General features: G+C 38.8%; 2 protein-coding genes across 2 annotated transcripts in view; both read right to left on the bottom strand.

Annotated features, from left to right (window-relative positions):
- The window catches only part of LOC307037542 (uncharacterized protein), a 48,837-nt gene extending 29,133 nt beyond the window's left edge, over positions 1–19,704 (bottom strand). Inside the window, exon 1 of the mRNA XM_079678522.1 lies at positions 19,064–19,704. Within this exon, the coding sequence (XP_079534648.1) occupies positions 19,064–19,136 (73 nt within the window). The 5' untranslated portion in view covers positions 19,137–19,704. The remainder of the gene's footprint in view (positions 1–19,063) is intronic.
- On the bottom strand, positions 8,996–14,695 carry LOC307037562 (uncharacterized protein). The gene is made up of 2 exons (XM_079678571.1): positions 14,452–14,695; positions 8,996–12,008 (listed from the first exon to the last, which is right to left on the bottom strand). The coding sequence occupies exon 2, from the start codon at positions 11,786–11,788 to the stop codon at positions 10,289–10,291; it is 1,500 nt and encodes a 499-aa protein (XP_079534697.1). The 5' UTR covers positions 11,789–12,008; positions 14,452–14,695; the 3' UTR covers positions 8,996–10,288.
- Positions 19,705–27,744: the final 8,040 nt, after the last annotated feature.

Here is a 27,744-nt window from a genome sequence, read left to right on the forward strand (position 1 = left end):
CGACATTTTAATTCATGTCCTGCCAACACTGGCAGGACAGAAGGTGACACGCCCGTTCTAAGCCGTGTCCCTCCTCACATCCCAAGCTACATCGTTTCAGATGTTATGTTTCAGTTGTGCTCTTGATAAGCCATTAAAACAGTAAAAACACGTTCAGTTTCATTTTGCTTTTTGTGTCTCCTGTTCACCAAAAACATACCATCTGTGATGGAAAAATAAAATAATCCAAAAGTAATCTAAAATTAATCTGATTACGTTTTTAAGACACGTAACTGTAACTGTATTCAGATTACTTTCAGAGCCATGTATTCAGTAACTGATTATATTTAGAAAGTAACCCTCCCAACCCTGAACATATATTTACCGTAAATAGTTGTGCAATTTATACTACCAACTTGTTTTACTTTCACCTGGCTGCTATGGAGCTATTTCAGGGTCATACGTTTTGATCATTCAAAAAAATTAAATGTATTTGAAAGATCAAGTTTTATCCTGAAGTTGAAAAATACAATGATGTATTCAAAATTTAAAAAAGTATTTGAAATAATTTTTCAGGTTGAATATTATTTTTGATTCAGTTCAGCAATCTTTTTGAATAATATATTTATTTTCAGATTTCACTTTTATACATATTTTGATATTTGAATCCTTATTTTTTTCAGCACAGATTTTTCGTTTTCAGATTCAAAACAATAATTTTTTCAGTTTCAAATCTTGTTTTTTCAGGTTTCACATTGCTTTTCACCTTCGGATCGTTTTTCACTTTCCGATCTTTTTTTTCCGCTTTCAGATCTTTTTTTTTCGCTTTAAGACTTTTGGCCCTGATATTGCTTGGGGGGGCGGGGCTTGCCAAAGAGTAGTTTGGCATCCTGAGTGACAGGCCTCCCTCTGTCATGTTGCCTTCATGGATGTTAGGAAACTGAGACCAGTGTCAAAGTTCCGTTAAGCGAGCTGTTGAGCATCGTAGTTGGCAACAATCAAGTACAAAGAAACTGTGTTAGAATGTGAAATTACGTATCCGCAACGAGCCAGCAGGTTGCTCTGGTGGACCTGACGCCATCCCCCGCTGTCTCACGGAGAGATACCGCAGGCCCTTCCTTCCTGCAGCGGTCAGACTATACAACCAGCACAGCCCCTAGTAGACCCCGCACAAAACAACACAGACTATAACACCTCTTGTTGATGAATACCAACTATGTGCAATATTTGCAGTATGTGCAATATATATATATATATATATATATATATATATGCCGTTAAAAACTGTGCAATATATACCTGGCTGCTAAATCTGCAGAACTGTCACAGGGTGTGTATTATGTAAAATGTGTAACTTTAAAAATATATATAATTTCTTTTTTTAATCTTTAATACTTTTTGTACGCATGCTTTAGGTAGCATTAAGCTGTCTTTGGCTCTTCTGCTTTAACAATGTAAATGTATCCCCTGTGGGACTAATAAAGGTATTCTGATTCTGATCACAAAAACCAAGCCAACACTATGCTGCGTTCATGGGGCTACGTGGAAGTGGGGAAGGACAACGCTTGATTGCGGATACGTGATTTCAGATTCTAGCACAGTTTATTGCTCTTATACCTTGATTGTTGCCAACTACGATGCTCAACAGCTCGCTTAACGGAACTTTGATGCTGGTATCAGTTTTGTTTACCACCAATCACGGGAGTATTGTGTTTAGAAAGTGTGAAGTTGTATTTCTTGCGCTACCTAACATCCATGAAGGCATCATGACAGAGGGAGGGCTGTCGCTCAGGGTGCCAAACTACTCTTTGGTAAGCCCCGCCCCCTGAAGCAACATCAGGGCCAAAAGTCTGAAAGCGAAAAAAAAGATCTGAAAGCGAAAAAAAAGATCTGAAAATGAAAAACGATCTGAAGGCGAAAAAAAGATTGAAACCTGAAAAAAAAAGATTTGAAACTGAAAAAATAATTGTTTTGAAACTGAAAACGTAAAATCTGAAACTGAAAAAAACAAGTATTCAAATATCAAAATATGTATAAAAGTGAAATATGAAAATAAATATTTTATTTAAAAAAATATTCAAACTGAAAAATGATTTCAAATACTTTTTTTTGTTTTGAATACAACATTGTATTTTTCAAAGTTCAGGATGAAAACTTGGACTTTCAAATAAATTCATTCATAAGTTCATCAAAACTTATGACCCTGAAATAGCTCCATAGGCTGCTACATACTGGTACTGGATGTGTATTTTGTAAATTGTGAAATGTCTAGTTTTTTATCTGTAATATAGTTTTGATGCATACTTCTTGAGTGATATATAAAGACATTAAGCTGTCTTTGGCTCTTTGCTTTAACAATGGTAAATATCCCCTCTGTGGGACAAATAAAGGGATTTAGATTCTGATTTATATTGCGTTATAATTAAGAGATAAAAGTGAAACACGTCATAAATCCTGCTTCCTGCTCTAAAGTGTTCTTACCTTTGTCGTTGTTCTCTGAAGATGAGGGAGCAGAGAGCAGGGAGCGTTTTTAAATACCAGAGGGAGGGAAGGGCAGGATTCTCTTTGGTCACATGATTTCACAGAAACAGACTGTTTATGTGAAACCATGTGACCAAAGAGAATCAGTTCTGTCTTCAAATCTATTTGTTAAAGATGTGATTGTGTAACAGGCTCAACAAGCGAGTGAGGAAAACACCCTTTGAGAACATTTCCCCACAACATGAACTGGAAAGCTGAATAAAAATATCTCCTAATTATTTAGCGCAATGTTTTTTCTGGTATTTAGCAGGTGCTGCTTTACCTGTGTCTGTTTATTCAATCAATCAAATGTTATTTATCAAGTCTATTTTCAGAAATGACACATAAGTCTCAGGGGCTTTACAGCACTATACCCTCTGACCTTAGACCATTACAGCAACAAGGAGAACCTCCCAAAGAAACCCAGCAGTTAACGGGGAAATGGATGGACAATACAAATACAACATGTGTTTTAACTAGATTGTAAATCAGAAAATAACTAAAATACAACCCTTTAGAGGGCTGCACTTATTTATTTATGTAATCGTTTATTTGGCAGAGACAATGCACATTCATGAACACTCAAAACTAAAATATGCTTCAAGTGTAAATATGCCGGATTTTAGCTTGGAGCTAATTTCACTCACATAAAACATTTAAGAACATGACAATCATACTTGGACATTTGTGGAACTCCAGACAAACACAGACCCTGTTGCTGTAGTTTTAAAGTGAGTGAGGAACCCCCCCTGCTGTTGAATGGCAGGTACTACAGCACCCTCCCTCCCTCCTCTATATACGGTACAAAGAATCGAAAGTCAATAAATGCACTATTTTATGACTTTTTTCTTTTGAAGTGAATTATATTGTGCTTCCTTTTTGGAGGTGCCTTAAGATTGACCAAAGCTAAGCTGTATGTGATGTACATGAGCCAACAAAGCCTTTCCATCTTTGAATTGACAGTCCTGCAGAAAGACTGAGCAGCTGCTGTCTCAGAGGCATGTTTCTGACGTGAAGAGGGAACTTTGAACTTTTGTGTTTGGTGTAAAAGATGACATGTGTATTCACCATCAGGATGTTACTGAGCTTAGTTTGTTCAAATCACACTCATCACATGTATATCAAAGAGAGGAGGCTTTCCTTGTTCTTTAAAACACAAATAACATCAATTATTTTACTGTAAGTTCTTTAACTGCATTTCACTGATACACTTTACTAAAGAGTTTACTAACAGAGTGAGCTTCATCGTGAGGAAGATCTGACATCCTGTTTGAATCCAGGAGAGGGCAGTAGTGCTGCATTAAGGATGGAGGCTGCAGTAACAACCCACATTGGAAGAAGAGTAAAATATGAAACTGTATTTAACGTATGTTTTATCTCCAGGAATTTAGCGAGCAGCACATCATGTCATGGAGGAGAACCACAGCCAGGAAGCAGAAACCATCTGATCACCGACACACAGGTCAGTGCTCTTTCATTAATAAAGAACTGGGTCTTCTTGACATGCTCCATCAGGAGAATACATATTATTGTTTTAAACGTTAAATATGCGATGTTTTACTACAGCTATTAACGTACTAACACCTCACTGTGAAAATAATATATGAAGGGAAAAGTCCTGCATTTAAAAACTTTCATGTAAAATTATTAATTGAGCAGTAAAATGTAGTTAAAGTAAAAGTGATCAATACATCTGGAAATACATTTTAACTGGACAGGAAATATATATATATATATAGATATAGTTCCATCAGTACTGTAACTAAATATAAAGTAGCAGTTCAGAAATACTGAAGTAAGTAAGTATTGTTTTTAAAGTGTTAGTACTTTTCCAGCTGTAAATCATTATTTTATAACGGGTGACATTGTGATTAAATCCAGGAGAGGGCAGTAGTGCTGCATTGAGGATGTAGGCTGCAGAAACAACCCACATTGGAAGAAGAGTCAAATATAAAACTTGTGTTTAATCTCCAGGAACCGATCAGCTGGAGGAAAATACTTTAAATGTAAGTATTGTTTTTAATTTACTCAAATATTTTACAACACCTACGCCAAACTCAAGAGGCCTTAAAGCGTGCATCTTTAATAAATATATATAAAAATGACTTTCTAAACTATTTAATAAATAAATAAACGTTTTAATATAAATGATTTACATTTCCATACAAATCCTTTTTATCAGCGGATCATCATCGCCTCAATCATATTTAACTTTACAATAAAAGTGTTCCCTGCTTCTCTCTCAGAGCAACTCCACAAACTAGCTTACACACACACACACACACACACACACACACACACACACACACACACACACACACACACACACACACACACACACACACACACACACACACACACACACACACACACACACACACAAACATAGTACTCAATGCTTTTATGAAAAGTCCTTTAATAAAACTTGAACTGGGATTGGAACCAAGCAATAGCATTATTCGTGTGTTCTACAAATACATTTCTTACTAACAATGATATATTTAAGCAATAGCTCACTTCAGGCCGTGATATATGCTCATTATATCACAGCTGTGATATAATGAGCATATATCACGGCCTGAAGTGAGCTATTGCTTTTATAAAACGGTTACCAAGTGTGGCAATATGAAAGAAAAATACACACTCTAATTTAAATAGTTTTTATAAGTAAATAATGATGTTCAAAATAAAATAGCGCCTCCGTTGCCTTCTGCACAAAACATAGTGCAAGGTGGTTGCTATGCAACAACACTAACAGCAAGCGAACATATTAGACGGAGAGCGTTGATCCATTATTTGGCTGTTTATTTACATTAATGTGTATGTTGCTGTTTATTGTGCAGCCACTGAAAACCTGTCCAGCATCAGTAGCATGGCTTACGTGGTTACTTGTATAGGTTGAGGTTGTTCGAGGCTGTTGCTTGGCGTGGCGAGAATATTGCTCCACTTTCTCCGGTCCCCGAGATTGGGCTTCCAGTAGCTCTGGAGAGAGCTTTCGCACCTGTGGCCACTAACGGTCATAATGTCTCTGCTTTGTTTCAAGACCCGCATCAGAAAGCTTTTGAATGGTGGTACTTTTCCAGTTGGTCTACCTGCTCTTCACGTAGCTCTGCATGTCGTAGTTTAGGTGCTTTTTTTTTCTGGAGATAGGCACTGCTCAATCCACTCATCCATACTATAGTAAGACCCCCCCCCGGAGGTCCAAGTTAATCTTAAATGTTTCCATTTTATGCTTTGTAAGTTTGTTTCGTAACGGAAGAAATGTAAATATATTTATAAAACTGACAAGTCAAATCAAGCAATCTGATTGGTCGATAGCGTTTTTGCGGACCTCTTTCATTACAGATTTGAAAACATCTTTGCTTGCTTTAAAAGTAGCACAATTCATTATGTTAAAGCTTGGAAAGTATCTAGATCAGTGGTTCCCAACCTTTTTTTTACCAAGGCACCCCTGAAAATATTTCTCGACCCCAAGGCACCCCAACTTTTTGTAGATTTAAAAAAAAAAAAACACTTTAGAGCTTAAACTAAAAACCATAAATACACCATAAATTGGTTTTCAAATGTGTATTTAATAGAATAGAACATTTTATAGAACAAATAATATATTCACACATAATAACAAGAACCAGACTAAAAATGTCAACACCATTTCTATGATGAATTCAATATTATAAAAAGGCCTACTAAGTAAGCTCTTTTGTTTTGGCTGAAAATAGTAGGCCTACCTGTGTAAAAACACGAATACATATCAATACAGTTATTATTTTACATTTGGATTTCAAAAGAGGCAGGCCTATGATCACTTAGATTAAATAATAACTTAATAGAATTGGAGGGATGAAACAATGCCCTCTGACCTGACTGTGGTCATGTGACTCATCAACCACATCCCAAATATGAAACATTCTGCATTTCGCTATCCAGATAATACTGATTGACAAAATCATAAATCATACATTTAAAAGAAAGGCACACAAATTAACATCCAAACATAAACATTTCTCAGACCGTTACACGGTGCTAGTGCGACACTTGTGCCTGCTTTTGTGAGCAGAGTCTCTTGATGCGTGGGGGGATAGTGGACAGCGCAACGCGGAGGTCCTGCTCCACTGACAGCCGGGTCCGGGTCTTGTTTTCGACATATGCGAGGGAGGAAAACGCCAGCTCGCACAAGTAGGAGGTTGGAAACTGTAAAAGCACCTTGATGGCACTCTCTGAGAGGGGTGGATACGCGTGTCCCACAAGCAGCCAAAATATATCCAGACACAAGCTGTGTCCCAATTCAGCGGCCGCATCCTCCTGAGGATGCATTCGGAGACCGCATACGTCACTTCCGCCAAACGAAGGCTGTCCCAATTCAAAAAAAGACAAGACTCCTCCGAAGGCGGCCCGCAAATGCAGCCTTCTTTCCCCAGATTTAGAGGATACATCTGATGTACACTCCGCGGTCTACCATATCCCAGGATGCAACGGGTGACGGTGACGAATGAGTTTTAAAAAAAATATACGGCTTGTAACGTCCCATCAACGGCTACAACGGTTTCAGCTGGATTCGTTTTTAAATGTACTCACCCAAATAGTAAACGACATGAAAGAAAAGTAAACCTATTTAATTTGTGTATTTAAATATACGGGCAATTGGAGATGTCTTCTTTATATTAGATACATAAAATAATATGAAGTGAAAATATTTCTAAACCCTGTTTGGTTTTCATATTGTTGGGATTCATTATAAAGCTAATTTATTTATTTAACTGCTTTTGTTATACAAATCTTACTGCAACAATTTTGTTTTGATAGTGAGCAAGGAGCAGACTGCGCAATTTATCCAGATGCGCGGGGAGAATGAAGCCCTCTTCACGGGAGGCTGTTGCGACCTCGGGAAAATAATTTAAACATAACACCAAAATAAGTACAGCTAGATCTGACTCCATATTGAACAGTTTTGAAAACAGTTTTGAAAACAGTTTGAAAACAGTTTGAAAATATTTTGCCTAGTGTCAGAAGTTATGACCGGCACTTGTGACTGCAGCTGGTTGCTAGGTGACGGGGGCGGCAAAATGTAGGGGTAACTGCCGGTGACGTACAAGGACATGCTCCGTAGACCGTCTCATTTCGCAGTCAGCGGAGGACCCAAGCTGGGTCCTCCACGGACTGCGAGACCCAGCCTCTGAATTGGGACACAGCTGTAGTTCCCCGTGCTTCAGTTTCAGGGAGCGGTCCATAGATAACTCTGGGAGTTCATCCTGAGCTCTGCTGTTTAAACTTGTGGCTGATATTAATCTTATTTTAGACTTCTTTTGCACTGCTGTTCCATCATGTTCTGTCATCCCTGCCTGTGTTGTTGAGGGCTGGGGTGCTTCTTTATTTATTGTCACTACGTAACGATCCATCTTGAAATTATTTGGCGCGAGGATAAAAAGCTGCTCTGCACACCATAAACAATGACGGCTGACGTAAATCATGAGAATTTAAGCTGTTTAATATTTCTAAATCTGAGCAATATATGTTTTATTAGCTTATGAACTCCATTGTACATGTAATAAAATAAAGTGTATATGAAGTGAAGTTTATTAAGTGAGAAAAAAAATTGGAACATAAAAATACGTTTTTTTGCGGCACACTTGGACAGTGCTCGCGGCACCCCAGTGTGCCGCGGCACACCGGTTGGGAACCACTGATCTAGATACCCCTGCCCTAATGCCAAAGGAACTGCACACTGAATATCTTTTGCCGTTTGATGTCTATGTCTGGACCGCTGCGTAAAAAGGAGGCTTTCTGCCCCGTTACTTCGCCGCTGCTTTCTTGTTCCAGTATGAAAAGGCAGTTTGCTTTTCGACCCAACGGTATACTGTCTTTCTCAGACGCGGAGGGATACTGACTTGTTGTGAAAAGTAACTTACAATTCTACCCGTGGTATACGCGCAGTATATCACGGCTAAGAACCAATCAGATTGCTTGATTTTACTTGTCCGTTTTATAATTAAGATGCAATAACTTGTATTTAGTTATTTAATTACAGCACTACATGGAGCTAGTTACTCTGAATGTTTCATATTGATTCAAATAAAGAACCAAACGTGTGCTCTTATATTAAATATTCATAAACTTGCACATGTCTAATCTAATCTAAAATGAAACTTCAGGAGACGTAATGAAATGTCTACTTTAGCATATTTTAAAAACATTTATACATGTTTTTGAAAAATATCTTCAGGAGAAAGAAAATCACCTACTTTGGATATTTACTACTTTTGGACCAAATGTAAAAAATGAGGAAATATTTTAAATAATATTTTGCTTTTTTTAACTAAATATCTATGGAGAGGATTTGTAATGAGGGTCAACACCTGATTTCCATCTTTCTGATAACTTTGAAAGATTTGAGTGATTCAACATCAAATGTATTTCTAATGTAATTATACATTCATCAAAACCCCAAGAGGCCGCATCGAGCTTTGCTCAGAAGTCACACGATCACAGAAGAAGCTGCTGTCTTTCAGTAGACCACAACAGTCTACTTGTTTTTATTGATTCACTTGATATATGGTTACAAATGATTACACATGATAACAATGATTCCATGATGAAGAAAAAGAATCTGAACTAAACTGCTGAAACTCAAGTCTCAAAATAAAACCATAAATGTTTCATATCTAAAAAGGTCAAATGCAAAGTAACTGAATGCAAATCTTAAAAACAGGAGACATTTCTTTCAACTCTGTCGTCACTGACACCTGTTTCCTAAACAACACATTCAAGGTGATCATCATCATACATGGTTCAAGAAACACCACAAACATCAGCTTTTTATGCACAAATGATCAAATGATGAAGAAAAAAGATGAACTCAACCGACAACAATCAAGTCTCCAAATAAAGCAACTCAAGATGAACATCTAAAAAGTTATAAATGCAACTCATAAAAAACTAGAAATGGAGTTTTTTCTTTGTTCTACTTTCCAGCAGAAAGCTGCGTCTCTTTTATATGCAGGACATGTGATGAGTGTGATTTGAAGAAACTGAGCTGCAGGTTGAACATCCTCATATGTGGAGAATACACAATAACATCAGAACAAATGATTACACATCGTCTTTTACACCAAACATAGTTTAAAAACCAGTCAAAAGCCTCAAGAGCTGCAAAGTCTTTCTGCAGAACTGTCAACTCAAGATTCAAAGGCATCATTTTCTTATTCCAAAAGTATATCAGTCAATTGACTTTACATGAAAAGAACAAGTCATCAAATCATGCATTGCTTTATTTGCCATGCTTTGTATACAGAGGAGAAAGAGAGCTGCTGTAGCTAACATTGAACAGCAGGGGGGGCTCTTTCCTCCATTTGAAACCAGAGCAACAATTGAGGGTCTGTGTTCGTCTGGAGCTCCACAAACTCTCTCAATGATATTCATGCTGGTAACGACGAGTCTCCTCATCCAACATCTCTTCCTAACCATCCTTCACTTTGTGTTCTTCTTCTTCTGCTCGGTAACCAGCTGGAGGAGCATGCACAGTTAGCTACATGTTGGGCTGCATGCCGAACTTCACGGACATTGTGAGGAGGGACTTTGGGTCACAAAGGACAAAGTGAACTCACAAGGTGGAAAATAAGAATTGTCCATAACGTGTTCCGTGAAGTAAGGATTGGTTATTGAACGTTAACCACAAAGGGCTGTTTCCAGGAATTACAACATTTAAAAAGGTGATCACACATAAAATATGAAAACATTATATCAACATCACACTTTAATGAAATACCTTTCATCAAAGTGTAGAGCTTGTTTTCTACTCAGCTTTGTTTCCTCTGAGGAGATTCATAGCGGCTTTACCCACTTTGTTACCACAAGCTGCTGTTTTACCAATTGCTTTATACATGTAGCTCAGAGCTGATTTGAATCTTGGATTTTCATCCATTTTACTTTTCATCATTTCCAGTTTCATGGCCTTCTCTGTTTCTCCCTCCTCCTTCATCTTCTCGATCAGGAAGTCCAGATGGACATGAGTGGAGATTGAAACAACATTCAGGGCGATCTCATCCAGTTTGACAACATGTTGGAAAGACTCTTCCAGAAACTGATCTTTTTCTTTCTGGAGGTGTTTCATTTTCTTCTGGAGAGTTTCCAAGAGGCTAGCTGATTTCTCACTTTCTTCTCTACCCTTCTCATACTTGACTTTCATCTCTTCTTCTGTCTTCTTAACTCTCCTGGTCTTGCTCACATATCTCCAGTGTGTTTTCAGATGACTTGAATCACTGCACCCATCCTCACATGCAGTGCATTGTTTTTCTTTCACGTGTTTGGATACATGACACTTCCCAGTACACACCGTGCAGTAGAGCTCATTCTTTCTGTATTCCATGACTTCACAGTTTCTTGGATACCAGGCCAGTGTGCATGGATAGTGACAGTTCTCCTTACAGACTTCACAGCAGACAGCTCCTCCATAGTTACCTCTGAACGCCCACCATCTACTCTCATCAACAGGTACTTTAATCTTGAAGGTTTCATCCACTTCTATTTCATACTTATCGTTATTCTTCATGTCTTGTTCGTGTTTCTTCAGAGCTTCCTGAGTCTGTTGGATATCACTCTGTTTCAGTTCAATGAACTCAATCCTCTCCTGCAGGTTGTGGATGCAGGCTGCCAGTCTGATGCGTGAATTCAACACTTCAACAGTGTCTCTCAGGTTCTGTGTTTTGGTATTTTTCAGGAAATCTGTGAATTGACTGATTTGATATTCTGTTGATTCCCATGCCGTCTTTAGAGTACGCTCATTTTTCTTATTTCTCTCTGTTTGCTGGATGTTATCAAACATGAAATGAACAGACTGACCCTCCTCCTCTTTTGCACACCTGATGTTTGCATCTTTCAGAGCTTGTAGAACATTTCCAGGTGTCAAAAAATTTGAGTGTGTGATGAGGGCAACGATGTTCTCCTCTACGTCTTTTCCAAACAGAGACACCACTGAATCAAGTACGTACATCAGTCGGTCACTCAGTCGATTGTCACTCGCTTTCAGCACCAGACACACTGCATGGATCTCACGAACTCCGTCTGTTGAGCGGAACAAGTCCAACAGTCTTTCACTGACGAGGACATCTCTCTCATTCCCTCCGGTGTCACCGTATCCAGGGGTATCGATGATGGTCAGAGAGAAGGGCAGAGTTCTGTCTTCAAGACCAAAGACCTCGTACACGATCACGTCTGGCGTCTGACTTTCCGATTGACTCTTCTTCTCTTCCCGTACGATCTGATACCAGTCATTGTCCTTGAACTCCACCCCCATGGCGAAGTTAACCAGAGCGTTGATCAGAGTGGATTTTCCTGATCCTGTTTCACCAACAAGCAAGATGGTTTTGTTTTTCTTTGTTGGATCTCTTTCACCGAGAGTCAGTCTTCTTATAGTTCCAATGTTCTCTTGTTTTGGTTTCAGCCGGTGGACAGAAGGAGATCCTGAAGTGGTCTTAACTCTGTAGTTGGTGTTATCATGTTTGTGTGAGGTGTTCCTGTAGAAAAGCACAAATATTATCTCCAAACTACTGAACATAGAATTACAAAAATACCACCTTACAAAAAAGCGTGTCTGTATACCTTAATCCTCCAAGAACTTTCAAATATGATTATTATATATGTTTATATATGAATTATATATTTGAATATTAATTACTCAAAGGCCACAAACTATTTGACCTGGAACATGTATTAATGTAATCATGTTGTGATGTTATAGGTTAAAGTATTTATGTCATAATGTATTAATGTAATAATGTTAAAAAGTAGTTAGGGTAATAATGTGATTATGTAGTAATGTTATACAATGTAGAGATTTGCATTTCAGAGTGAAATCTGCAGTCAATATAATCAAATATAGTATTTTAGAGTCCACAATCTAAAATGCATTGTATTTCACATAGCTCTACACTTTGCAAATGCAAACGGTCTGATCGGCTGGAATTGAAAAGGTTAAGGGTTGTTATGTCTTATCACTATTTGAGTCACTATTTAGCAAGAAAGACAGCTTCACTCTCACAGCAGGCTGAAAGCAGGAGGCCTCTGCATTCATGGAAAATTACTGTCTGCGTTCACTTTCATAAAAGTGTACCGGTACTTGTACAATGTGGGGCTAGTCCAGAAATGTCCAGTCTTTGACTACAAAGGAATAAAATGACTTATACACATACAGTATATGGCAGGGTTTCCGTTTGCCGGTAATTACTGGTTTTTAGCTGGTAAAATGTATAAATGAACATGTGTTTGCTTCTGCTTCTCATGGAAAATATAAAGTCAGCCTTTAGTAAGACACAGGAGTAGAAATGTACCGGTGGCCTGAGGAATTTACCTCAAAAGAATGATCGGAGGGAAAAATGTAATTAACAGCTGGAACTAATTTTAAACTGGTGACTTAAAGGTCCCATGTCATGGCCATTTCCACTGATCATAATTCCATTGTTGAGGTATACTAAAATAGAAAAATACTGTGCAATTTTCCAAACTCACATTGGTTTCGCATACAGCATCTCTGTAAAGTATGTGTATTCACTCTCTGTGCTAAACGGCTCGTTGGACCTCTTGCCCCCCCTCCCTGTGAGCCCAGTGTGCTCCGATTGGTCAGCTCGGCCACTGTTCTGATTAGTCAACCACCAGAGAGGCTCCGCCCATGTCTAACAGTGCTTTTTTCAGTTCGCTCTGAGCGGAACATCCGTATATTTTATACGCTAACTAACCGAACTGTACCTACAACTGTTGTTATAGAAGATTAAGTTATTTTTACCTGTAATAAACTACTTGATAACTCAAATCATGGTTTGCTATATATGAATGATATTTTACAGGAGCAAATGATTCAGGGAAGAAAGGCTACTAAGTATTTCCATCAAACTTTATTTTTAGAAATGTACAAAATGAGCATGTGTAAATATACATATATAAACTGTATATCATCCATTCCCCCCTGATAGGCGTTTTCGGAATCTTGCCTATCGCAGCTTTGTAAGCTGTTGCTGGGGCTTTTTCGGACGAGGCATCAGAGTGGTCATCCCGTGTGTGTGTGTTGTCCGCCTTACGGCGTCTGTGTGTGTGTGTGTGTGTGTGTGTGTGTGTGTGTGTGTGTGTGTGTGTGTGTGTGTGTGTGTGTGTGTGTGTGTGTGTGTGTGTGTGTGTGTGTGTGTGTGTGTGTGTGTGTGTGTGTGTGTGTGTGTGTGTGTGTGTGTGTGTGTGTGCGCGTGTGCGTGTGCGTGTGCGTGCGTGTGCGTGCCGCCAGATACGCCTGGAGTTTCCTGATCTGGCTGGACAAAATCAAAAGCAAATCACAAAATATTAGAAAAACTTAGTTGTTTTAGATTTGTCAGTAGTAGTTGTGGTAGGAGTGTGTATCTATCTAATCTATCTATCTAATCAACACAGTTAGCTTGCCAGCTAATATGCTAACCTACGTTTGCTAGTTATTCAGTGTAACATGCCAACCTACTATGAACGACAGCTAGTCTAGGATAGCAAGAACATGTTTACAATTGCAATCTTATGCGGATAGTCTGCTACGTTCGGTCATTCTTTGTAGCTGGCATGAAAACAATGTTTTCCCTAGCTGTCTAGCTCTAGGTAGCCTTCTTGTTTAGCTATGTAGCATACACGCTATGAACGGTAGCTCACACGCCAGGAACGCCAACTATAATGCACTGACCGTACAGTAAATCACCCAGAGCATACTGTCTATGAGTATGTTGTGTGAATGCAGACATTCTCCTGCTATGAGATACATGTAAGGCATTTGCTGACATTGGAGTTGATATATGGAAACGCTAGCAACTTAGTTAGCCCTGTTAGCACTGTGTCAATGGCTTAGCAGCCAGAAAAAACGTTTACCCATTTACACAGTCGTGGTAGATATACCTTGTTTGTTTTAAACATCATAAATACACAAACAACAATGAATAGTTATAGGTTGTCTACCCGAATCTCCCGCTGGTCCAAACAAAGTACAACCAGCATCGTCCTTCAGTGCCCTACGCTGTACATATCCGGCATGAATCGCTCCATGTTTTTGTGAAGCTATGCTCCGTGAAATGCCGTGCACACAGTAAAATACCGGCTCGAACATCTGAAGGAACAGTGTTAAAAAGGAATGTCAACCACTGACTGGATACAGTTTTGAACTGAACCTGAGATTCCAACAGTATATATGCTAGGCTGGCAGAGGGTGCGGCTATAGCTCTGGGCGTGGCTACTGGGTGCTTCTATGACACATGAAGGATTATTTGAATTATTTGAAGTATTAAAGTACCGTGTTATGGCATGAAAGTTAAATCTGGTATATTCATTTTAATGTCACCTTATATATATATATTCATGTGTGTTAAATTTGAAGGGACAAAGTATATTTTCCCTCCCCAATATATTGAGGTGAAGTCTTTGTGTTCAGAGAGGGATGTGAGCAGGGGACATCCTAATTTGGGGATAGCTCCAAAACTCTGGAATGTTTCCCTCATAAAAGAAGAGTGTGCGTTACACATGCTTAGGGCAAATGTGTGTGTTTTCATTGCAGTAAATATATGTGCTGCGTGATTACTGTTCAACTATACCTCTGTTCTTATTCTTTCATGTGTGGGTACTAAATGGCTACAAACATTGTGGAGAAATTAGCTTAAACATGTTTTATTACTCTATATGAAATGGAAGCAGCTTTTATGACAGGGACGAGAGAGCTGGGGGAGGGGACATTCTTCTTGAGATTTTCAGCATGTCAAATTATCAGGGAAATCTACTTGTTTTCAAAAGATGTGTTTGGTTAATTACTTTGTATTAATAATAACAGTATGTGTAAAGGAAGCTGGAAATATGCAATGTGAAACCTTTTATTTGAAGTAGAGATGTGAACAATAGCTCAAATGGCTGGAAAGACAACAGGACAGATAAGTGCGTTCTCTATATTGGGCCTGTGTGAAGTTTGACTATTTGAAAAGCATCTCTAATACTGCTTAAGAGCATAGGTAATGTGTTCCTCGTTATTATTGATATGAAAGTAATTTACATGTATTACGTATATTTAGCCAACTATAACAACTATATCTTAAAACATACTTTTAACTTGTGTGTGGTAACCTGAGGGGGGAGGATGGACTCAGGGACAAAGGGCCATAAAGGGGATGTGTGTGTGCTGGCTGCAAGATGTGAAATAAGATAAGGAAACTTGTTATTTAGAGCAGGTTCGTACCAGACACCAAAAGGTATCTGTTCTTCGTCAAACTGAAAGAGACTTTTTGTTTCCGGGTTTCTTCTGCTGTGTCGCACTGATTGGGTGCGACAGGCCATGTGTTGGTCTCTCCCAATAAGATGACCTCTGGGGGAAAGCACGCACACACCTCCTCCTGTGTTTTAGTATGAAAGCCTGTGTTTTCCTTTGGTTCGCGCTCTTGTTTTTGACCGGCCGTTCCTGAGACTTGTCTCACACGTGGTAGAACCTGAGCCCGGAGTACTCTGCAGAGTGCTTCGTGATTCGGTGAGGTATTTGTATTGTTACTTTGTATCATTAAAACAAGATTATTGTTTAACTTGTATTCTGGTGTTTCTTAATCCCTTCCTTTTTACGAATTTACCCAGTTTACCAAACGACACGCGGAGACGAGGTTGGTTTTAAACATCCTCCAAATCTCCAACACACAGCACCCAGGAAGTAAACAATGGACATGACGTTTCACCAACGAGGCGTTTTGGGGAGGTATTTTCTGTTTTAGAGTTTTACTCGCTACAGGGCGTACTTTGAGGGTTTTGACTCTACAGACCGTTTACATGCAGAAAAACCTTCATAACACACAAGGGGACGGTTAATAACCGGAAAAGCATGACATGTGTCCTTTAATAATATACTTTAAAGCAGTGTTTCTCAACTGGTGGGTCGCAACGAACCCGTTTCAAGTGGGTTGCAGATGTGTGAGAGAAGAACAAAAATAGGAAAAAATATATATATATTTTTTTTTTTAAAGTCAAACTTTTATTTTGAAAGCCCGATGTTCCAACGCTGTGCATGCAGTAGGCGTTGGACTGGAAGTACCGGAGACCATAAACGGTGTTGAAAACTTCTGTCACGTAGTGATCATCTTCTCAATAAAACATCTTTGCTGATGTTTTTTCGAGTCTTCTGCCCAATCAGAGTCAAGATTGTTTCCGGAAGTCCCCACGGAGAATAACTTTAGGGTAGAACTATTCTTTATACATCCATGGGTACAACTTCAGATACAAATGAACACATAATGAAATATGACCCCCGGTTTGATGATTGACAGGTCACAGAACAATGGGGGCTATCTACCCTTACCCACAATTTAAAGTAATTCACACAGACTATCTCCTCTTTGCTCTTCTCTCTGTGAGGAGCAGCGAGATGTCAGAACAAAGTGAAAAACAAACAATGGCATAAAATATTATGAATATGTCGGGTAGTAATAGATTTATTTATTTTCTTCTCAGAGTGTACCAGAATGTGTAGTTTATATGTTAGTATTTCTAAAAATCTCCTGGGGGAGAATCCCTCCAGACCCCCCTTCTGGTGTTGGGTTTTCAGCATGTTTGCCTTTTTATATAGTTCAGCTTTGATACCATCATCTCATTAAATCTTTTAAAAGCATACTTTAGTTCTGTGAAGGGATATAAGGGATATAAGCACTGTACTTCACTTTAATTAATATTGTATGCTGGAAAGCGTATATATTACAGCACGATCTTTTGTTGAATAGATTTGAGTTGTTCAAAATGTTGGGTCTCGATTTATTGACAAAGGAAAAAGTGGGTCCTGAGGCCTGACCAGTTGAGAACCACTGCTTTAAAGTTCATACCAGAGAGCATTTTTTAACCGGTGACGTAATGACTATACCTTTACAGTTTTAATGGTGGATCAAAATGAAATAACATGCTAAAGCTTTTTACTTTTTAACCAGTGAATTAAAGGTGGGGGAGGTAAGTTTGAGAAACCGGCTCGAGATGCACTTGTTGTTATATTCCATGGAATGCTCTTAACATCCCGATAGCAATGAATATCTGAAGTGCTTTGACAAAAGATCCATAAAAAATGTCATCTGTGGAAGCCGTAATACTGTAAAAAGCTCGACCAATCATCTGAGCCGGCTAAAGTAACTGGATGGCCTACCTGCCTGTCAGCCTTCCATCTGTGCACTAACTGATCTCGTGCCCTCATTGGTCATGTGCGCGTCCGTGTGTGTTGGAGGAGGGGCTCTGTGAGGAAGTGGCAGATTTGTCCGGCTGTGTATTTTCAAATTCTAGCGCACTCGAGCTGGTTTCTCCAAAATGACCTACCCCGCCTTTAAGAAATACACCTTAAAAGTTTATACCGGAGGGAAATAATTGTCACATTGTTATGAGAAAGGTAAAAAGCTTTTTCACAACGCATTTTTCAAAAAGATAAACAGTGGGAACAAAAAAAATGTAAAACATGAAATCATTCTTGTGTGGAACAAAATATGATATTATACGAGTAAATATTCTTCACCAAAGTGACACAAATGGCATAAAAACATGTGCTTCTTATATGGGTCATTGTTGACCCACCTATGTGAGAGTGTAGAGTCCAATCACTGCATCTAAGGGTTAAACTGATATATTATGTTGTCTGCTTTAAAACAGCAGTTCATTGAACCTGGTTCTCCAGAAGTTAGTCGAGGTAAGACCTTTCAGAGGTGGATCTGAGCCTGGTGGTAAACTGGCAGAGACTCAATAGCTTCTGATAGGTCAATCAGTAGGTCTGATTAATAGTCAGAGATTAATACAGGTCCCCGACGCAACAACAGGCTGCGTATTAAAGGTCTCCTATTGTGCTATTTTTAGGCATATATTACGGGTCTCAGATATAGAAAAAGTGTTGCATTTTAGAAATCCCTCATACCCCTCTATTCCAGCTGTTAGAGAAACGCTGATTCTGGGTCCTTAGATTGAACTGAAAAAAAGAGGAGGGGGAGCTTGTGCCTGCTCAGAATTCTACTGAGATACTCAGCTAAATGCTGCCGGGTTAAACGCCATATCATGTTCCAAACCACATTGTGACGGAGCGGATCACAGAGTGACTGACTCACACACCAAAACATTTCCTGCTCTCTTCCGTTGGTCAATAAATAAATCATCACTAAAACGTCCCTTTTCCCCTCCCTTTCTGTAGCGCGACCAGGGACTTGCACAGACATTTGGAGGGGCTATTGCTTTAAATTAGAAAAATCTGGATCAGCTCCGTTGTTCCCCCGTTTTTAGAGATGTGGGTACGGAGGAAGAGAGAGAGGGTTTTGTTTTCTGACACTTAGTGAGTCTCCTGACGCACCGGGGACACACCGGGGACATACCGGGGACACACCGGGGACACACCGGGGACACACCAGGGACACACCGGGGACACATCTTTATGTATAAAACACATCTAAAAGTGCATTTTGCATGATAGGTCCCCTTTAAGGCTTTCTTTTAAGGCAAGTTGTCAATTGAATCAACATGTCAAAGAACATTTTATAAGGAGCATTTTATAGTTTTTTCAGAATACAATTTAAAACATTTTAGTGTTACTCACGTTGCCATGGTGACTGGTTTACAGGAGCATGAGGATGGATCACCTGATGAGTTTTCTGCATAGAAGAAAACATGTTTTTAAATTACACAGACTTTAAAATCACACGTATTGAGAGAAAGTGATATTTAAAACGTTTTTATCAAAAACCATCAGATTTCACAGTTAAATCTGCCGGAGTTACAGCAGAAAATCAGTCTAAGAACTAAAAGATGTTTTATTAAAAATGATAAAGTAAAACACACATATATAGTCATTTAAAGAAAGCAACATCAAACAGTAAGAAACAGCCCAAATAGAAAGACCCAAGGCAAAAAGGTGATTCCGTCTCCTAATAGCAGTGATACGTTGTGTTACAGGAAGAGACTGAACAGACTGGTTAGAAGGCCAGCTCTGTCCTGGAGAGTCATCTGGACTAGGGGTGCAACAACTAATCGACTTGATCGATTCAAATTGATGACCAAATTAGTTGCCAACTAATTCAGTCGTCGATTCGTTGGTGACGTCATCACGTGTGTTTTACGCGCCGTTAAGCTCCAACGTTATTGGTCTTTTTATCGGTAGGCTACTGGAGACATTTAAAACATATATGTCATATGTATTATTGCTACAAAAACATTATTTCGCAGTTTTAGTGTCGCCAACTCGTTTATAATATGCAAAAAGACAAAAAAGATAATCTATGATGTATTTTCGATCTTCCCAATCCAGACGAGAGATCTCTGTGTGCGAGGGGGCGGGGCAGTTTACACACACGCAGCTGCTACATGCAACACACACACACACACACGCACACGCACACACACACACGCACACACACACACACACACACACACGCACACACACACGCACGCACACACACACACACGAATACACACACACACACACACGCACGCACGTACGCACGCACACACACACACACACACATGCGGCTGCTACATGAATGCGACACACACACGGTGGAGATGGCGCAGAGAACTAAGCCTCTGAGGTGTGGTTAAATGTCTCAATGCTCGTTACCAAAAGTGCAATAAGAGTTTATCATGTGAGGGCGGTAACACGAGCAATTTGTCTAAACATTTAGAAAAAGTGCTCCACATCCAGACGGAGGAATGCACCGGGTTCGACTGTCTTTCTAGTAGCTCTGTAGCCCCATCCACGAGTAACGTTTCCCCGTCAGGTGTTTTGTATGCTAGCAGCAACACACAGAGTTAACTACATTATACAAACATGGGTTAATGATTAGAGGTTACTGAGTTATTTAGTTTATTAAAGTTTCAGCTATTCTGTTTACAGTTCTGTCATCACATTATTTAAGACCATTTGATAAAACATTGTTTCTTTTGATGTGAAATATTATTTATTTACTTTAAATAAAAAGCAATGTTAATTTTGTTCACAATGTGTTAATTTAATAATATATGTATTTTTGAATCAAGTATTCATCTTTATTGTCTTCATTGTTAGTTTCCACATGCCTAAAACAACCTCAAGCTAAATCTAAAAGTTGATGGCTAAATCAGAGCGTTTGAGAAATTGTGCAAGGCATAATAGTCCGAATAGTCGATTAATCGTTTCATTAATTGATAGATTCATCGATTGTCAAAGTAGTCGTTTGTTGCAGCCTTAATCTGGACACTGGTTAGGTGTTGGGAAAGTGCTGCACCCTCAGTGTCTCACGGAGAGACACTGCAGGTCCTTCTGTCCTGCAGCGGGCAGACTTTACAACCACCACGGCCCCTGGTAGACCCCCCCCCCCCCCCACACACACACACATATAACAACAAAGACTATAACATTCCTATTGTGCAATAATACTTTTGTACAACATATATTTACCGTAAATAGCTGTGCAATTTATACTACCAACTTGTTTTACTTTCACCTGGCTGCTACATACTGGTACTGGATGTGTATTTTGTAAATTGTGAAATGTCTAGTTTTTTATCTGTAATATAGTTTTGATGCATACTTCTTGAGTGATATATAAAGACATTAAGCTGTCTTTGGCTCTTTGCTGTAACAATGGTAAATATCCCCTCTGTGGGACAAACATCCTGCTTCCTGCTCTAAAGTGTTCTTACCTTTGTCGTTGTTCTCTGAAGATGAGGGAGCAGAGAGCAGGGAGCGTTTTTAAATACCAGTGAGGAGGGAGGGCCAGGATTCTCTTTGGTCACATGATTCCGCATAAACAGTTTGTTTCTCTGAAACCATGTGACCAAAGACCTTCCTGCCCCTCCCTCCATAAACTGTTTTATCTTAAAACCTATTTGTTAAAGATGTGATTGTGTTGCAGGCTCAACAAGCGAGTGAGGAAAACACCCTTTGAGAACATTTCCCCACAACATGAACTGGAAAGCTGAATAAAAATATCTCCTAATTATTTAACACAATGTTTTTTCCGGTATTTAGCAGGTGCTGCTTTACCTGTGTCTGTTTATTCAATCAATCAAATGTTATTTATCAAGTCTATTATCAGAAATGAGACATAAGTCTCAGGGGCTTTACAGCACTATACCCTCAGAATTTAGGCATCTATTACACTATTTGTTCCCCTCTCATATTCACAGGATGGATGATTAGGGACTTTGGGGAAAACCTCAGCTTTATGAATGTCCTGTCTGTTGGTTTGGCCAGAGAGGGCTGAGGGTCTTTCCCTGCAAGGAGGACCAGGCCTGAGGGAGGAGGACCAGGCCTGAGCGAGGAGGACTAGGCCTGAGGGAGGAGGACCAGGCCTGAGGGAGGAGGACCAGGCCTGAGGGAGGAGGACCAGGCCTGAGGGAGGAGGACCAGGCCTGAGGGAGGAGGATTAGGCCTGAGGGAGGAGGACCAGGCCTGAGGGAGGAGGACTAGGCCTGAGCGAGGAGGACCTACACCAGCTGCACCTACAGAACTTAGCCCATGCTGGGCATAGCTGTTACCACCTGCACAGGCCAAGCCTGTCAATTAACAGATTAACATTTAGTGTCACTTATGTATATTATTTCGTTTTTATTTAAAAACAAATGGTGATGGTTCATGCTTGATAACTTTTAGTTCACATTTCAAGTAGTGTTCAAGTAGTGTTCTCCTCATGAGCTGAGCCCCTGTAGCATCACGGAGCCAATGGAGCTAACGGAGCTAGCAGTGACACAGAGGAGCTAGGAGCAGCAGTCCCGTTGTCATGAAGGGGGAATCTAACTATATACAGAATATGTTTTTGTGGATCCAGGCTAGAAACATGTTCATTTTCTGATGTTAAGTTGGACATTTTAACATAGGGTCTACGGGAATTGCTCCATCGCCTACAGTTTGCAGCATTGGGCTTCACCGCACTGTCCCGGGGTTCGCCGCTTGGCTCTGATAGGCCAGAAGTCGGTTTGATTGCATTCAGGCTCGATTGCTTATCCTGTCTGAGTAGCCCGGATGATGCTGCATCGCAATTTTTGACGTCGAATTTTATACACCGAATTTTTTTCTCTGTGAATGTACAGAGGGACCAACAAGCTCTCCTGTCTTCACAGTAACTCGCAGACGGTATTTAACCCTTCACATTCCAACAGAAACTGAACAGGCAGATTCAAAGGATTTATTTCTTTGGAAATGTTATTTTAAATACAATTAAATCAAGTTATGTTGGTAAAACTAATGAAAAATGTAACAAAAAAATATTTAAAAAGAAAATGTCTTTTTTTTATGTTTTCAAATATTATTTTTTTGAATATCTTAGGAAGGCCCTGACGGCTTGCTACTGGTGAAATGACAAGGACTGTTTATAACTGAAGACACACTGAATGTAATGAATAAATGGCAAGACTCAAAAACAATACTGTACATATTAAAGGTGGGGTAGGTAAGTTTGAGAAACCTGCTCGAGATACACTTGTTGTTATATTCCATGGAATGCTCTTAACATCCCGATAGCAATGAATATCTGAAGTGCTTTGACACAAAATCCATAAAAAAATATCATCTGTGGAAGCCGTGGCGCTGTAAAAAGCTCGACCAATCATCTGAGCCGGCCCGGCTAAAGTAACTGGTTGGCCTACCTGCCTGCCAGCCTTCAATCTGTGCACAAACTTATCTCGTGCCCTCATTGGTCATGTGCGCGTTCGTGTGTGTTGGAGGAGGGGCTCTGTAAGGAAGTGGCAGATTTATTCTGGCTGTGTGTTTTCTAATTCTAGCGCACTCGAGCTGGTTTCTCCAAAATTACCTACCCCACCTTTAAAGTTGATATATTACTGTTGAATATTATGTATCATATTATATATATATTATTAAGACAGAAATCACTTTCAAAAATGCAAAAAAAATATGTTTACTGTTCATATTACTGTTTAATATTTTGTTAAGAATATTTCTAACAGAATACACAATGACTGTAATGAATGAAAAACAAAAGATAAAAACATTTCTTTTTTTACTGTTAATAGAAGAATAACTGATTATTAATGATTAATAAACATATATATTAAGAACATTTATTAAGAAGCTGTATGTTTAATTTTTTTATATTTGCCATCATAATGTACACATCATTTAAAAAAGAATTGCAACAGGGGGGTCCCTGCCAGAGGATAATGCTATATGGGGTCCTTGGCATGGCAACGTTTGGGAACCCCTGCGTTAAAGAACGACCACAAGAAGGTAAGGAGATGTTCTTATCAATGTTATTCAATTCAAAATGCAAATACACCTCGTAGTAAACATTGCACACATTTTGATGATTACTAACTTCCCTCACTGCTGCCACCTGCAGTCGTTCACATTTTTGTTTGACAGTTCCCTTAAATCTAGGATCCTTTTTAGCGGCCTCCTCAAGAAATGCCATCATTTTATCATCATGTACTCAAGAAGATAACAAAACTTAACTTTACAATAAAGGTATAGTGTCACTCATTTTAAGGGAAGAATATGGAGGCGTACCTGTTAAGGTTTGAATGGGTCACCCCAGGTTGTTCTTTAAAAGTGGCCCCAACGTTTGAATTCTCCTCTTGAACTCTGAAGTAGTTCTTCTGGTTCTAAAGGATAGGGAGAACCGGTTCAGATAGTGTGTCTGTGAACTCACACGAAGTACATGAGTAAAGTATGCGTGCCAAATTAATGAAATCAAATGAGCAGACGGGTAAAAATGTACCAGGATTTTTGTGTAATTACAGTTTTAGGTCTGTTTTAAAGACAAATAAAGAGTGTTTTTTCACAAAAAGGCTTCTGTTATGATGAACAAAATCAAGTGGATCCCAGTTTCATTAAGCTTGTCTTAGTAACTAACTTGTTTTTTAACTTAGTTTATAAATTACAATAACTTAATCTTGTGAACTAAGGTACGAGATGAACAGGGACATAAACCAAGTTAATGATTAGACACAATAATGTCTCCACTGAGTAAACCTGAAAGTGAAAGAAAGATTGCTGCTTTTATCACATTTATAACCGCCCTAAAACTCAAAGTTCTTTAACTCAATATGTTTTATCAAGATGACCTGACTGTTTTACACCAATATAAAGCAATGTCTTTATCTGTGTCGCTACGCAATACACGTTTATCTATTCAGCAGATTTCAAGGACATTCAAAGTGCTTTTCAAATGTTTTCCTTTCAATCATTTATTACATCATCCTCTATCTGTGCTTCATGGCTGGGATAAGAAGCCCTGCTGCATTCAGCACCCAACTAGGTTTAAAACTACGCTGTAACTGTTGTGCGGTATCACAGCAAGACGTGAACATGTCACTATGGTCTACGCTGGGAGACGTCAGGATGATACGATTGAACCCCCTCAAAACGCCACAGTTACTTGGGATTGTTGACATGGCCCACCAGTGGAGAAATACCCGGACGTTAACAAGCTCTATCACGACTTCTGATCTCCTATTACACTTCTCTTTTTTTAGAATACGAAGATTTGTTCAGGTCTTGCCAGGAAAATGTATACATACTGAGTATGTTACTAGAGAGGTTGCTATGCGCGCATTCCCTGACATTGTGAGATTGCTACGTCGTTCCCCCTTTTCATTTAGATTGGCCAGTGTCCATGGAAAGTTATCTTCATCTCTCTCTGCCTGAAAACAGTATTTCCGGTGTCGGTGTTTTCATAGTAACGTGGTTGCTATGGAAAACCCAGTCTCATGGTATTTCGTGTTCACAAACACGATTTTCTCCTTTTTTTCGTGTTGCACAGCACGATTTTAAAAGAAATGTATTTCTACTGGTAATGTATTTCGTGCCTGCAGCACGTCTTTTTCTCCGGTCGGGTCGTGGAAGACCGGAAGCTGTGTGGTTCATAAAAACATGTTCTTACCCAATATCAAGCCACAATTATTGCTTTTATTTTAAATCGTATAATTTCGGACTTTTGTTTCCGTCTGTGAGGAAAATAAATGGGGCTCAGAGCCTCAGGATACTGACATCTGTATTTTTAAATGTTTCCTTCTAATTTGTTATTCTTTTCAAAATAACACACTGTTATTTACTCACCAATAACACACAATTATCCTTGCTTTTATTTATTTTTTTAATTCCATAATCTCTGGCTTTTTTGGCGTCCGTCAGGAACTGAATTTCAAAATAAAAATAACCGGAAACAGAGTAGGCCTCTAGGAGTTTAGGATGGACGAAGACACTACACTACCCATAATCCCCAGCTATCGTTTAGGACTACAGTCCCCGTGATTAATCTTCAAGCGCTGGGATTGGATGTTGGAGTGGCAGTGCGCCAAAGTTACGCCGAGCGTCAAACAGCGGTTTGAAATGGAACAAAACCACGCCAGACTATCCAAAACTGGAATCGAACGCCCCCCCCAAGAACTACACATGCTGGCTATTGTGTTTCGCAAAATGTTCCATGGGACGTCTCTGCTGAACGTTTTCGTTTTTCCCACAATTAGAAGTTGCCAGTATTAAACACATTGGTGTTATCAAATGTAAAACATATAATTAATAAATGGGTGAAAATCGCTTGTGTCCATAATGGGCAGCATTAATATATACCCACGTGACAGCTCATTGTTACTTTGTAATTCTACTCCACAATTCAGAGGTTAACCTGATTGCCAAGTGCCAACAATCAGGAGAGATATTTGATAGTTGGTGCTTGAGAAGACTAAACATTTATCTGCAATTGACATGAATGGAAACGAGTAATAAATATTCATTACTCGTTATTCTCTACTAATAGTTCATTAAAGACTGTATAATTGCTATTTTGCACATCCCTTTCAAGATTTCAAGATTTTCAAAGGTTATTGACTTATCATATACAAAACTACGGTGTAGTTATGCAATGAATGAAAATCTTGGGTCACAGGTTCCTCAACAGTGCATTACAAGACATCTATCAATATGAATGTGTACCTCCACCATTAAACTGTCATATTCTGCACATTTCTTATTCTATCTACATAAGAGTATAATTAATGTGTATAATATCAGTTAAAATAAGTGCTTCAACATAGTTAACATTGCAGGAAAGCAATATATTAGACGTTAAGTACTTTGTCAGGCTTAATATTTATCTGTAGATACCCCAAAGTTTTTTTCTTATTTAAAAGAGGACCTTAATCTAAAGTATTATTTAATGTTTAAATAAAGGTTAATTAGTTTGTCTGTTTTGCACCTCCTCATATTAATATCTTTGTACATCCAGCACTAAACTGTATTATTGTAGAGATCACTTACAGTATCTTCTTGATTTTTTATATTCTATATTTCTATCACAGTCCTTCTGCTTTCCCCCTATGAAAGTTTGTACTCTTAATATTTTTGTAATCAAATATAACACATAAAAACAATAATTAAATAACGTGCTTTAACCACTAGGCGGTGCACACAAGGTCCACACAGCTATAATAACTTTGTATTATTAGTGTAGGACACTTATGTATATGTACAACATCTGAAGATGTTTAGTTTTATTCATGTTTTCACATAATTTTGTAGCATATTGCTATACTATTTCAGACTCAGTATTTACATTCTTATATTCAAAGAAAAGTCCTTTTCTATCAGCTGTGCACCGTTATGGTGTAAATATAACCTATCTATGAATTAGATCAAAAGTAAAAGTCAGCCGAGTTAGTGTTGATACTGCTAGGAGACGTGTTGTGTGAAGAGAAATTGAAGATGTTGTTTAATTGTTGATATATTTATGATCCACGTCAAGTTTTCAGTTTCGGCGGCATTTCTTCCAGTTTGTCCAAAGGTCTTCTCATCAGGGCTCTATAAATAAAGAACTACGGCAGATCTGTAATATGTAATGCAGCCGAACCGTGTATTACAATGCCGTTATGTGATGACCTCCAAAGAGAAAAGCAAGAACACTCGGAATTAAGTATTATTTTATTATTTTAAAATGTTTTCCGGATTTCATATCATATAAACACCAAATCCCAGCATGCATTGTGGCTAAACCATCCAATCAGCGGGCTTAAACCATAGCTGAGGATCTTGGGTAATCACTCGAAATGCCTACGTCTGTTTCCGGTTATTTTTATTTTGAAATTCAGTTCCTGACGGACGCCAAAAAAGCCAGAGATTATGGAATTAAACAAATAAATAAAAGCAAGGATAATTGTGTGTTATTGGTGAGTAAATAACATTGTGTTATTTTGAAAAGAATAACAAATTAGAAGGAAAAAAGATTTGAAAAATACAGATTTCAGTATTCTGAGGCTCTGAGCCCCATTTATTTTCCTCACAGACGGAAA

This window comes from Notothenia rossii (genome assembly GCF_949606895.1).
Source record: "Notothenia rossii genome assembly, chromosome: 4".
NCBI classification, from domain to species: domain Eukaryota; kingdom Metazoa; phylum Chordata; class Actinopteri; order Perciformes; family Nototheniidae; genus Notothenia; species Notothenia rossii.